General features: G+C 34.7%; 1 protein-coding gene across 4 annotated transcripts in view; it reads right to left on the bottom strand.

Moving 5' to 3' along the window:
* The window catches only part of LOC120432426 (nitric oxide synthase), a 168,758-nt gene that overhangs the window by 16,382 nt on the left and 138,219 nt on the right, over positions 1-14,157 (bottom strand). For 3 of the 4 annotated variants that reach the window (XM_052707336.1, XM_052707337.1, XM_052707338.1), the window contains 6 exons: positions 7,474-7,512; positions 6,896-7,288; positions 2,915-3,169; positions 2,223-2,370; positions 1,970-2,139; positions 1,702-1,912 (listed from right to left, as the gene is read on the bottom strand). In XM_052707336.1, the coding sequence (XP_052563296.1) occupies positions 1,702-1,912; positions 1,970-2,139; positions 2,223-2,370; positions 2,915-3,169; positions 6,896-7,288; positions 7,474-7,512 (1,216 nt within the window). The remainder of the gene's footprint in view (positions 1-1,701; positions 1,913-1,969; positions 2,140-2,222; positions 2,371-2,914; positions 3,170-6,895; positions 7,289-7,473; positions 7,513-14,157) is intronic. The other variant, XM_039597631.2, reaches the window with a different exon arrangement.

Below are 14,157 nucleotides of genomic sequence, written 5' to 3' on the forward strand. Positions count from 1 at the left end.
TAACCACCCTGTATTTTAAATACCGTTAACCGGGAATAAAGAATTATGTAACAAATATTTTTAAATTTGTTTAAGTTTTATTTCAATAGTCATGTTAGGAAAACATGTATAATATTTTTTTAAAGTTTTTCCAAGGAATATTTGAAAAATCACGCAGGATTTTTTTTTATTACAGATGACTTCAACAGTCAAAATGATTATTCCAAATTTTGTTTCAAATGTGCTGAACACAATGTATTCTTAAAATGGACCTTTACTAAGTTTACTAAATATTTATTTTTTGTTTAACAAATCACATCTAAACGTCTTCTTAACTAAATTCATTGACCTATTTTGTATTTAAAAAAAAATTGAGGCAGCTATGTTGATAAGTATTTAAATTTTGCTTGAAATTCTCAAGGTAATTATTTTTCTGGAAAATAACAGCAAATGATACAATTTTCACTGGAGCATTTAAAAAAACCCTTTCAACGTTTCTTCATTTATTTATTTACAATTATTTTCCTGAAATGTTTAGAATTAATTTATTTATTTTTGAAAATTGTTTCGATTCAACTTACAAATTATAATTTAAATACTTATTTTTTATTTTCTTTGTGGATAGGTGTCTAACATATTCGAAAAGGCAGTCCATTTTCCGATTCAAACTTATTTTCATTTTGAACTTGCAATCCTAGCGCCAACGTGAACGCTATAACAATTAAATTGAATTGAAAAAAAAAAACATTAATGTTAAATATTGACAGTGCACTATATTTGGATAAAAAAGTTGATTTTACAATCAATTGTTCTAAAAAGTGTGTTTAAGGAGACTTGACCCATGCATTTTTACAGTCACTGGAATCAGCCTCAAGCTTAAATAATTTGCTTGATTTTTCGTACATGGATTCTTTTAGTATAGTTGTGGATGACTTACTGCAGTTTGGACTATTTTTCAAATGTTTTGTAAACAAAATAATTACCAGCTTTTGGAAACATGCTCAATTTTGGTATAAAAATAATCTTTCATGTTTTTAAATCTTTGGGTGAATAAGGGAGATCAGGTTACCCCTAACGTTTTGAAAATGCCGGTTTAAAAAAAATCAAACGCTTGGCATGATTCGCAGAGTTCATCTGATTAAATACCCTTATCAGCCAGACATAGTTGATTGTTTAAGCTTTCACTTCATGCAAAACGTTCATAGTTTTGTGAGAAATTGATAGAGTTATGTGCGAGACAAAAAAAGGACCAAGTCTCCCCACTCTCCCCTATTTCACCAACAAATGGCGGGATCAAAAATATTAAATAGGAAAAATATAGAGAATTTTCTGAGCTATTTCAAAATATTGGTTTAAAAAACATTTTGTATAAATTTATTTTGTCAATTGGTACAGTCCAGACTCCATTACAGACGTGTCATGGGGAAAAAAAAAATACTTTGGATAATTTGGTTGTCTTGTTTTAGATCTTAGAGCTTTGGAAGGCAATCAATCACTCAAATTTGCCTATAATAAAATTGCAAAACTTGAATTTAATATTGAAAGTGAGAAAATAAAATAAAAACGATTATCCGAAGTTCCAAAGAAATTTCGGATAATCGAACTGAGGATAATCAAAACATTGGATAATCTAGTCTGGATTGTTTATTAAGAATATTTTTTAAAATTTAAATTAATATGATTTTTCTCGTTTTCGATGCAGTTGTCTTATACTCAACCCACCTTCCGCCCGGTACGACACGATAGCCACCGTAAGATGAATCTCGTCCGAGTACTTGCGCGGAGAGGATGAAATCGAGTAGAACCGGGGCTGCAGAGCGTTCAGCTGGGCCACGAACACCGTAGCCGGTGGTTTACAGGAGGGAAACTCCTCCAGCACCTCCAACAGGTGGGGCAACTTCCAGTAACGCCAATCCTCATAGACGGATGGTTCCTGGAAATTTAAAGATTTTTTAGCAAATCGAGCTTCAATTCAGTATGTTTGTCTCACATTCGCCAACATCGTAAGCCTTTCCTCGTCCTCCTTTTCCTGGCAGCACGAGGCCAGGAAGGTCAGCAGTTGTCGTGATGGAGGCGTCGTAATGTCCAGGAACCGGCTTAGAAGCGTCCGGAGCGAGCAAATCGGTATCCTTTCGTGTTGTTCCCACGATTTGTAAACACCTGGAAATTCAAAAAATAAAGCAACATTTGTTATGCTCCACTACAGAGTTCATCGAGAGAGTGAGTGTCCTCTCTTGAGTTACCGTTTTGGGTTTGCTTTTCCTTTAGGACCTGCAGCTGGAGGGTCTCGTCCGGATCGGTAACGCCGGTCAGCCGCTTGATTATACCGTCCACGATTTCGGCCCGATTGGCGGGGAAAATTCCCACGTGGTCACCGGGCTCGTAGGCCATCTGGAAGGGGGAGAAATGAAGAGCTTGAAATGAGTGTCTGAGAAAATTGGGTTCATCGAAAAGCACGTGTTCGACAGTGTTGCCGGATTTTGCAGTTAGACAGTCAACAAGTAACATTATTTTTATAATAAGACTCTTTCTAAAAATTTTTTGGTAGAAATCAAACCTTAATTTGAAGTTTAAAAATAAATATAAAAGATAAACCACAAGATTTTTTTATAAGTACCTTTAAAGAAAAATTTTAAAAAAAGTTGACCGATTTTTTATTCCAAATTTGGTAACGTTTATAATCTAAGATGATTAAAAAATAATTCATCTCGCAACATCGAGAAACCCTACAACGTTGAATTTCCAAACTGTTATACCGTGAGATCTTCTCTCGTTTTTCTCTCAAGAGAACGAGTGCCCCGCATTCATTCCTTCAGCACTCACAATGCAACAAGTCCCACCCCAAACCACCCACAACATACACACACATCGGGTGGTTGCCTATATTCCGGAGAAGGAGTGGCACTCAACATAGCGCACAACCCTCCATACTCACCCCCTCGGCGATGATTTCCACCAGAATCGTGGACCGCTCGCTGCCGTTGGTGCCCTCGTGAAGATTGATCGCGTTCCGCTTCAGCGTGCACTCGGTGGCCTTTTTGTTGTGGTACTTGGACAGCGCCTTGTCCAGCGACTCGTACTCCGTCACGGGGGCAAAACGGACCGTGTTTTCCGTCAGCTCCGTTTGCATCGAAAAGGCCGCGTCCGAGAGGGTTTCCTCCGGGTCCAGGCAGAACGTTTCGCAGGCGATCTGATAGAAGATAATTAGTGAAATATTTGAACATTCTTTTTGGCCTGTTTTGAAGAAATTTTAAGGAATGCATTCAATACAAAGTCTCATTGCTTTATTTTTATGCAAAATGGTCTCACCAAGTATATTCTTTTCAGGAATAATCGTTTTGGATAATCGAAACTTCGGATGATCGAATCACGAGACATTTTTTATTTGTTCTCATATTTTAGATTGTCTAGTTTTAGTATAATCCCTGAACTACGCTAAAGTGATTTAGAATTTGTAAATCCACGATGGCGGCCAAAATGGCGGTGATGAAACATTAAAAAAATACATTTCTTAATTTAATAGGCAATCAACTATTGAACAACTGTTTTCAAGATTTTTTTATACTTGAATGTTATATGTTCCAAGTCTTCTAATTTTTAAAAGAAACAAAACTGTTTTTTTTTTTGTTTCGTAATGTTTATTCTAAAAAAATGAATAATAAGACAATTTATTATTATTTTTTTTATATTGAAATTGGTAAAAATACCAAAATTAAGAGAGTTTAAAGATATAAAAACTATAAAAAATCCCATCGAAAACAAGGGGGGGGGGGGCGGAAAAATGGTACGTACTTTTCGAGGGGGGTTCAACCTTGTGTGACAAAGTGTGACATATGATGGGGGGTTAAGTTTGGCCGATTTTTGCGTGACATACTTTATGGATGACGCCATACGGATAATCGAACTTCGGATAATCAAAACTTCGGATAATCGAGTCTGGACTGCACTCTCTTTTAAAATTTTGCCTCTAACCAACACTCTAACTCGTTAAATTTATCATAGGCAAAAGTTCATCTCAGAATAAAAGGCAATTTTGGTTATATTTGTCATTATCATGATTTGATTAAAAAATTGCTAGAAAGAAATTTTGAAAAATAATTTAAATATATTATTCAAATTTAAATCTTTGCTCACAATTGACTAATTGTTACAAAACAACAACGAAACTTGACATTTTTTAGATAAGAAATTTTTTGCAATTCCGTCGTGAAACTACTTACTTTTCCTGTCATTCTTGAACGACGAAATAGCCTACTTTTCTGTACCAAAAATAACAGAATCGAATAGCAACACTTTTCAAAATAAATGCTGAAAAGTTCTACTTTTCAGCACTGAAATGGGTGCTGAAAAGTTGAACTTTTCAGCACTTGTTTCGAAAAGTAACACTTTTCAACATTTTTTGGATTTAAACGATTTATTGACAACATACATGAACATTCGACTTAAAATTTCACTCAATGGGTGTTTTTCGAAATTGCAAAAAATGTTGTATGGAACTCGTTGCAAAACTGGATTTTTTCAGCACTCGTCGTATTTATCCAACTCGGTGAACCTCGTTGGATAAATGTACGACTCGTGCTGAAAAAATCCTCTTTTTGCAACTTGTTGCATAAACTACTATTTCAATTTTTTTGAATTATTTAAAACATGTTGGTGAAAAAAAAATGAATTATAAAAAACATATTTTTAATTTTAACAAATTAAAGAAAAATCTGGCGAATCAAAGCTCAACATGAATGAATTCGAAAAATGCTTTACATTCAACATTCAATTTGATTTGAAAAATACTCAAATGTGATTGAAAATTATAAAAAAAATCTGTTTTTGATCCAAAAATTGTTTTTTTAATTCACATTATTTTTAGAAGAAGTATTAAAAAGCTAAAAACGTAAAAAGCATCAATACAAATGTAAAGCTAAATTATAGAGTTTTTTTATCACAAGCTTGTAGAAAACTTCAAAGCTTATACTGCCGTTCTACGCATAATTGTCCCATGTTCAAAAAAGTGCAACGGAGAAAAACGCGATTGAAATTTTTCGACCGTTTTTTGTGTTTCTACGCATAATTGTCCCGTGGGTTCATTTTCACGCTATAAGTCCTTTATCACCTCAGTTAGCAGTAAATCACTCTTATTAGTAATCCTCTTGCTATACAACAGCTAAACAAGACACAATACTTCGTAAAACTAATGATTTCGTGAAAGAAAATACTTGGTGGGACAATTATGCGTAGAAGTTCAACGATGGGACAAACAGACTTGGTGTTGTTTTTGATGAGTTTCCTAACAAAGCACTGGATTTTATGGATTTTTCTTAAAATATACATCAAATTAAACTGGGACATGGGACAATTATGCTTAGAACGGCAGTATAGGACATTTTAAAAAATTGTCAACAATTTTAAGGGGTTGGTCATACAAAATACTTAAATATGTTTCAGAGGTAAGGGCATCTTTTGGTCAAAAGTTAAAAATGGTGCAAAATCTGGTACCGGAGTTACGACTTTTGGAAAAAAAATATTTTTGGAAAATCAGTTAAATTATTTTAACTATTTATAGACGCATATTCAAATTATTCATTATTTTAAAAATCAAAATATTTTTAAATTGACCAAATTTAACTTTTAGGCCCTATCAAAATTTAACTCTTAATTGTGAAAATTATCAATCTTTTTTTATAGAATAGAGCAGAAAATATTGTGATTTTTTTTGTAACATGGTTTAACAAATGAAAACTCATTAAGGCCATTGCAAATATTTCTCAAAGTTTAACTACCCCCCTCCCCCCCCCCCCTTTAAAAATCTGTCCAAAAAATCGGGGGGAAAATAGTTTTTTTTCTAAAATTATTAAAATGTTGACGAAATTTGAGTGCAGTTAGCTGGAAACATTCTTAAATGCATTCCCCTGTGTTTATTAACATTTTTGACATGTTTAGTTCGTTTGAAAATATTTTAATTTTTTGTGAAATTCCGTAGCACGTTTTTTTCTGAGAAAAAAAAAATTGGTCATTGCTTAGATATTTTGAAAACTCATGATTGCAAAACAACAGGGCAGGTTTAAAATGCATTTAAAAAAACTTTTTTCATTCAAATGTTGGCTTGTGATTTCAATTTTTATACTTTTTTTATTTTTTTAATTTCCACAAAAAAAAAAATAAAAGACAAATAAAACAAAATTATTATTTATTTTTCCGTGTACCTATTTTTCTCTTAAAAGTCCCAATCATAATCTACAACTTTGCTGAAGACTCCAAATTTATCACAAATTCCCTTCTATGGATGCAGATTTTCTAAAAAAAAAATTGAGCCTCTAATGGGAAAAAATGAAGCATAATGTCCCCTTTTTGAAAAAGGAAACCATGAACAAAGATTCATCCAAATAAAAATATACAAAATTTAAAATCTCGAAAAAATTGCGAAATCTATAGAATAACTCATGCTTAAAAAAATTCTTATCCCAAATTCTACTTCAAATTCTTATCCCCCGCCCCAAATTAGTAGACATCAAAAAAAAATCTTTTATTTTTAATTTTGGTACCACAGATCAGGAAAAAAAAGTTCAACTCAAAGAAATTTTGTAAAATAATTGATATTATGAGTTTTTTAAATATTTCAACTGTAATTATGCGTAAAATATTTTGTGATAAATTTGAAATTCGATATTTATTTTATTTGTCAAGGCAGTTTCAAAAGTTTGTTTGGTAAATACAAATATCTGAAAGCGTTCCTTGCTTCATATGATCTTTTCTTTAAAATGTTTTTTATTTTATTTTCAAATTTTCATTAAATGTGTTTTTGAGATCTAAATAAAAAAAAAATGAGCGGTAAACTGTAAACTTGAAACATACTTTGAAATAATCCCTTTTTTAAATATTTTTATAATAAATCTTTCGAAAACGGTTACAAAAAGTCCCTTACCTTAAACACCTCCGGTGCCCACTTCCTAAACGCCTGCTCCTGCCCACAGATCTCGTCCCCGGTGGCCATCCTCATCAGCCGCTCCCCGCCCAGCTCATCCAGAATGTTATCAATGTACTTCCCGTACGCACAAAAGTTCGGATAGGCCGACGATCCGAGCGCAAACACGGCAAACCTCACGTTCGACAGCGGCCCAAACGTCTCCTCGGACAGCGTGTCCGTCGTGGATCCCCGCAGCGAGTCCAACCGATCGATCTTCCGGTGCCGGTTCATGTCACTGCGCGAGTTGGCCTTGATGAAGGACTTGGAGGACGCGGCGATGCTGAGCTCGCTGTGCACCTGACTGTTGCCTGTTTCGTGCAGCCGCATGGCGTACAGATCTTGCGCGAAAAGCTGCCAAGGAAAAATGGGGGAAAATTTCAGTTTTTTTTTGTTGCTAATTGTTTTGCAGTTCAGAGCTCGTTTCAAGTCTGGTCCAGCTTGGGTTTGGGTGGTGTGCACTTTGGGAAAGGATGAACGAACTAAAAGAACATAAAACGAAAGAAAAAATCAAGGAAAAATAATAACTTCATACAGACCATTTTCTCTTTTAGCACATCCAAGTGCTCTTTAAATCCCTGCAGAAAACGGAAAAAGAAGAACGCAAACGAAATTAATAAAGTGAGGGGGGAAAGGAACTAAATGAAGTGGAGCGTTGGAGCAACACAGAAAAATTGTTCACTTTTTTCCCAGCATTTTTTTTCTCCATGATCCAGAATGCGGTTTTCCATCTATCACCAGCTGGCGGAGCAATGCAATGTGGGCTATTCCCCGAAGCGTTCCACTCGTTTAGTTGTAGCTTAGTTAGTGTCAGCAGAGTAGGGGCGGGCGCAGCAAATGAGCAAGCAGCAGAGTTGAAAGGTTAGAACAGCTTGTCAGCTTTGTTGCGGTGGGTGGTGACTGGGCGACCAGGAGAAAAATTACCCCCCAACCGTTCGGCATTACGCGTTATTAGTGAAGCGGACAGGCTGCATGTTTGATGGGGACGCGAGGTTAGTGATTAAAACTAATAGTTATTTATTCCAATTGATTTGCTTATTTTTTTCCTTCACCTTGAATTAATTATAAAAGTTAAAAAAGCAAAAAAAACGTTATAAACAACATTACAATAATACATTTCTGGAAAATTTTAAATTTTTCGAAAAGTTTAAATTTAAGCAATGTCAATGTGATCAATGGTATGGCAAAAGAGTCAAAAATCTTCCACTTTCCAATGAAAACAATTCACGATTTATGTACCTATCTTATACCACCGGCAATCACTGACGTTATTGAAGGTGTGAAAATTAAAAAAAAGAAAAAAAACTAAACTTGGGTCTCTGTAAACAATATGGTAAGTCACTTGAGAAGTTTAAACAAATAAAAAATAAACAAAGACAAATCAATATGATTATGTATCATTTACGAGAGAGTGGATCGCAGATTAAAAAAAAAACAAAATTAGGCTTTGAAATTCTATTTGTTCAGAAATATTTTTAATATCCTTGTTAACGCAATGTTTTGATGGTCATACTTTTGCCTTCCTCACTGAGAAAGGCTGTAATCCTGCTCTAAAAATGAACTTTTTATTAAAAGCTCGTAGACTCACCTTCATGTTTACATAGCGACTCTGAATCGAAAACTGAACAAATGTCTGTGTGTGTATGTGATCAAAATTGTTACTCAGTTTTCTCAGCACTGGCTGAACCGATTTTGCTCAAATTTTGGAATTCGATTCTGTTTAGAGTCCCATACGTACCTATTAATTTTTATGAAGTTTCGATAAGTAGTTCAAAAATTATGTATAAAAATATAATTTTTCGTACATCCAGATAAAACTGAAATGTATGTAAAATATGTCCTGATCCATCGTCTAACCCATAGTTGGTAGGTTTATCGAAAGACCTTTCCAACGAGTCCAAAACATTGAAGATCCGGCAACACAGTCTCGAGTTATGACCACTTAAGTAATATTTGTGTACTTTTTTATTCCGGATCTAAACAAAAATAGATTAAATTAGTGTCCAAACCCATCATATCACCCATTTTTGGTATAAATTGAAGGCATCCAACCACATAGGTGGATTCAGTTTTAGCATTAGCATTAGCATTAGCATTTTAGGACGCCCTATCCACGGATGGCTCCACAACGCTTATCCCTCTGTTTGGTCTGGTTGTGTTACACTGAAAAAAAATAAAAGTACCAAATTCCTAAATTCTAGGAATATTGGCTCCTTTCCTTATTAAGTAATCCAAAAAACCCGATTACTAAATAAGGAAAAGAGGCAAAATTCCTAGAATAAAGGAATTTGGTACTATTTTTTTATTTCAGTGTAGACCCTCATCCGGAACAATAATCCAACACGGGAGATACCATGTCTTCATCTTTTAATGAGTGTGTAATACAGCCCAGGGCATAAGGGGGTCCTTGCCGGGTCTAAGCTATCCTTTGGGGAGCGGAAGGAATGTTAGTAAACACCTATCTAAAGTGCGCAAGGATCCCTACGACACCTTAGGGGTATAGATGTTTGTAAGGCGGTTTTGGACTCAATGTTAGTAGAAAGGTAAGACCCTAGGATATACCTCGGAAGGTATTGCGGGTGAGTCATAAGGGTTAATTTTTGTGTGTTTAGGCAGCAATCTGCATTATTAAGCGTTTGATTATTAAACCTCTTCAGCCGGCCAAAGAGGGTTTAAAGTTGTAGTTATATTGTTGATTACCTTCAAAACTTAATCTAACCACATAGGTGGATTCAGTTAGTTTTTTATTTAAAATAAAAAAAAAACATTTTTTTTGCGTTGAAAATCAACGTGATTAAATTTTATCTTCTGAAGCACTTTTTATGTTTTATGATTTGGTAGAGCTATTGTACATATTATAACAACTTTGTTATTGTATTTAATGTTGGAGAATAAAAATTATGTTATTTCTTCCCACGGACTCATACTTGGTTTTATTTAGAATCAGAAAAGTTGTTTAACATAAAATTTCATGTTATTTATATGTTTTGAAGAATGACTTAATTTCCATACACTGATTTCTAGCCTGATCTGATTTCTGCTAAATATGAATATTCGTGCAGAAAAATGCATTTTAGATTGTTTTCAATTCATTAGACTTCATTTTTAAGTTCTTTGAAAAAAAAAAATTTGCCCCTAATTTTTTGGACTAATTTTGAAGGATGCGCCATAAACTTAAGAAAATATTTGCAACGGCCTAAGATGTGAAATAAAAAATGGGTAAACTTTTATTAGAGTGTACCTATTTTTACCAAATTATCCTCCTAAACCTAGGTTTAGGTTGTCTTCATCAGGAATTCCATTCTCAAAATACTTTGCTTCTTTGATCATTGGAAAGGCACCTACAAACCAAAAAATATTTAAAAAAAATAGTCGATGGCAAAAATTTGGAGTATTTTTCAGCTATACCAGCCAAAAGGCTTGGTAAACAAAAACAGTTTCACAGGAAGAAATGTTTTAGAAAATGTAAATAAAACATTTGGAAAAAAAATAAAGCACAATTAGTTAGAAAGGCAACTTCAACCGACTGTATCTCCCTTGGAAAAAAATGGAAATACTTTTTTCATTGTAATTTAGGGTAGATGTATCTATTTTGGATCTACCTTATTGAAGATGATTCTTGACATCCTTGTGGATCGCATGCAAGATTTCAGCAAAGACCTTTTTAGTAAGATTTACCAGTCTCAGGAAATTACGTGATCTACTAATTTAGAGATTTTTTTTTAATTTTTAGCTAAAAAACTATAGTTTATAAAACATGCTTCTTTTTATGAGATCAATAACCTTTTTTTGTAAGGCAAGGTTACAGATATGACTACAGAAAAAAAAAAACACTGATACCTTGTTTAACTGTTGGACAATTTTAAATATTTCTATGAATTGATAACAATTGTAATCAAAAACCAACAGTTAATTGCAACGAATTGACAAGCAACTTAAACAAATATTCTAATATTCTAAATGACATGGTATAATAAAAAAAGAGAAATTCTTGTAGTTTTTCGTTAAGGATTCGGACCTATTTTCATCTAATTCATAGATTTTTACAATTTTAAGAAAATATTTTGGAAAAAATCAAGAGAAATTTGCTAGCTCACTTCTGTTCGAACAGTTTGTAATCGATTTCAGCTTAAAACTCTTTTCAGAAGCTGTAATCTAATGTTATTATATGATATGCTAAGATTGGGTGAACGTTGGAATAACATGCTATTCTCTTATTATTTGAAAAAAATAGTTTCATCTGATGAGGAATACTTTTATATACATTCGTTTGAATTTTGAGTAATGTCATCTATATAACTTAAGCACTATCATCTATGTCCTGAGAGAGTTTTATTAAAAAAAGCACACTTTGCGAAAGCAATTATTCATCTATCGTTACCATGAATCATTTACTAGATTGAACTTCTTACCCCGTCCACCTAGTGGAAAATGCGTGCGATTCCTCCAAACTCCCCACAGAGTTTCCTTTATAAAAGTCTCCTCCAACACCGTTTTCCTTTTCATGCTGTCACCCCGGCGGCACGAAGCCACACACACACATAATTCTTTGCAGCATACATCATACAGAGTTGAAGTAACTCTATATTTCTCGGGGTGCTTCCCTCCGTGCATCAGCATCTCAGCAGCGCGCCGGCACGCAGAAAGAAAATAAATCATATTCACACATGTTTTGCAACTGTAATTTATTTTGCTGCCACTGCCGGGGGAGGTGAAAGTTGATCAAAAGAGTATTAAAGTGGACTATTTTAACTCAGAAACCCCAGGCGGGAACGAAGCTTGACTTTATAGTTTTCCCAAATTGGTCTCAGATTGACTTATTTCGATCATTTGTCTCGCAAACTTTCTTTGTTTGTCAATCATATTTCACATCTACTCGAAATTTTGACATCGATTTCATTTTCCAACGAAACAGCTGCGTCCTTCTCAATCAGCTGTGGTAAAAACGCGTGAAAACGTGCTCAAAATCCAAACCAACTGTCACGTAAAACGCACTTGCCGAATGAAGTCATCGTCGATTTGATCTGGATCGTTGAATAGCTCAAATAAATTGAGACTTGTTCAACTCTGACATTTTTGCCTTTTCCTCAGCTAAGAATAAAGAAAACAACTCCTCCTTAGCACATTTTGATTAAGACTTGTTATTTTCTTGAGGTTTCCTCCCACTGTGTGAGGTGGCGGTTTCGTTTCGTTTTTCCGACCACTTATGTTTATTTATAATGGTCAAGCCATTACCATTTTTGCGCACGGAACAAATTTATCTGCACGCAAGCCAACCCCTTCACTCTGGCACGAAGAGAAGGGATACCAGACAAAACGGGGGAAACCAATAGCGGTAATGGTTAAATTTTCCTTGGACCTTACACTTTTTTGTTCCCTCAAGGTTCACTCTTGAGGAAGGCTAACATTTTTAAAAATAAATGGGAAATGTTTTAATCAAAACACAACTTGAATTTTGTTTAAAAAGGTTTTAATGCAAAAAAACTATCAATGTAATTTTCTTATTTTAATTAATTTAAAGAGATTTTAACCCACTGCGTAAACTCCCGGGCAGACGGTAATAACAAAATTCATGCAATTTCAATAACGAAACGAAACTATTGGCACTACGCCCCCCGGGGCATGGCCTTCCTCTAACGTGGGATTTCTGCTCCAGCGCCTCTGACGAGACAGGAGAAACCGGGACCGACGTTTTACTTCACCATCCGATAGAAGCTCAGTGGATAAGGCGGGAATCGAACCCGCGTCTCATAGCATCATCGGGATCGGCAGCCGAAGCCGCTACCCCTGCGCCACGAGACCCGCAATTTCAATAACAAATATTGTTAAAATAACAAAAAATGTTATGGAATCTTCTTGAAAAATCCATTTTTGCATAAGGGTTTAATAACAGTTTATGTTATCATAACAAAAATTGTTATTGGTCTGATATTGGTTGAAAGCCAAAACAACTGAGGAATAACATTTTTTGTTATGGAAGAATACCGCCAATTGTTATTGGGATGATCGGATTAGTTGTTAAAATAACAAAAAATAATAACAAAGATTTGTTCGAAGAATAACTTAAAATGTTATTAGTCTGTTATTACAATAACAATCCAATAACAAAAAAATCATAACAACGAATAACAAATCTTGTTATAGATAACATAAAATGTTATTGGCCTATTATTTTCAAATATCAAAAAATGTTATTCCCAAGTAATTTCCGTCTGCTCGGGATATGAATTACAGCCCGGGCAGACGGTCATAACAAAATTCATGCCATTTCAATAACAAATACTGGTCAAATAACAAAAAGTGTTATGGAATATTCTTGCATAATCCATTTTTGCAAAAGAGTTTAATAACAGTTAATGTTATCATAACAAAATTTGTTCGAAGCAAGCCGTGCGCGCTTGTTGACGTTTGTAAATTTCACTCCACGTTTTTTCTCGTATTAAAAAAATCGGTGAATTTTCTTCCAAAAATTTAAATTATGGTGATATCCGGTGGAAAAGTTGGTGGTCAAGGATAAGCGGTCAGGGGGAAGTGATTTCCAGCGAAAAATTAGAAGCACAACCTTCTGGATTTTCCAAAAAAGAGTATGGTGTCAGATCGAGCCTGTTGCAGAAACCAAAGCTGATTCCCGGATTCCAACGGGAGAAATCTTCACGGTCAGGATTTTCCAGCAGCAGCAACTTATCAGCAGATGGCGATCTACATCCGGTACACTACACTTCCGGACAAAGGGAGGACCCATTGGCAACGTCATCAATCACAGCTACAAATCGTGATACGGTTGGCTGTTTCAAGTTTATCGATGGAGGTTCAGCGGTTCGCAAGTTTAACAACAAAACGGGCAACTCCAGAAATTCAAATGAAGCTGGTCTTGAAGATATCATTATTCGGTGAGCACGTTCCTGTTATAAAACAAAAAAAAACCCTCTCACTAATATTCTAACATTCGCTCACACCAGTCAAGACATCCATCAAAAACAAACTTATATATAAAACATCTGCTTACTAAATACGCGCTGATTTCTTGTCCACAGATAAGAAATCGGAAGTTCTGAATAACGTTTGTATCCGATTGATGCAAACGTTCTTTAGAGCGGGGCTTGTCGGTTCAAGCTGAGGTACCTCGCGTACGGCTAGCCTACGTAGAAATGGGTCACCGAAGCTCGGCAGAGCTAACACCCACCAAATGCCTATGCGAGTTATTTGCATGTATAGAATGGAAA

Source organism: Culex pipiens, chromosome 2 (assembly GCF_016801865.2).
Source record: "Culex pipiens pallens isolate TS chromosome 2, TS_CPP_V2, whole genome shotgun sequence".
Lineage (NCBI taxonomy): Eukaryota > Metazoa > Arthropoda > Insecta > Diptera > Culicidae > Culex > Culex pipiens.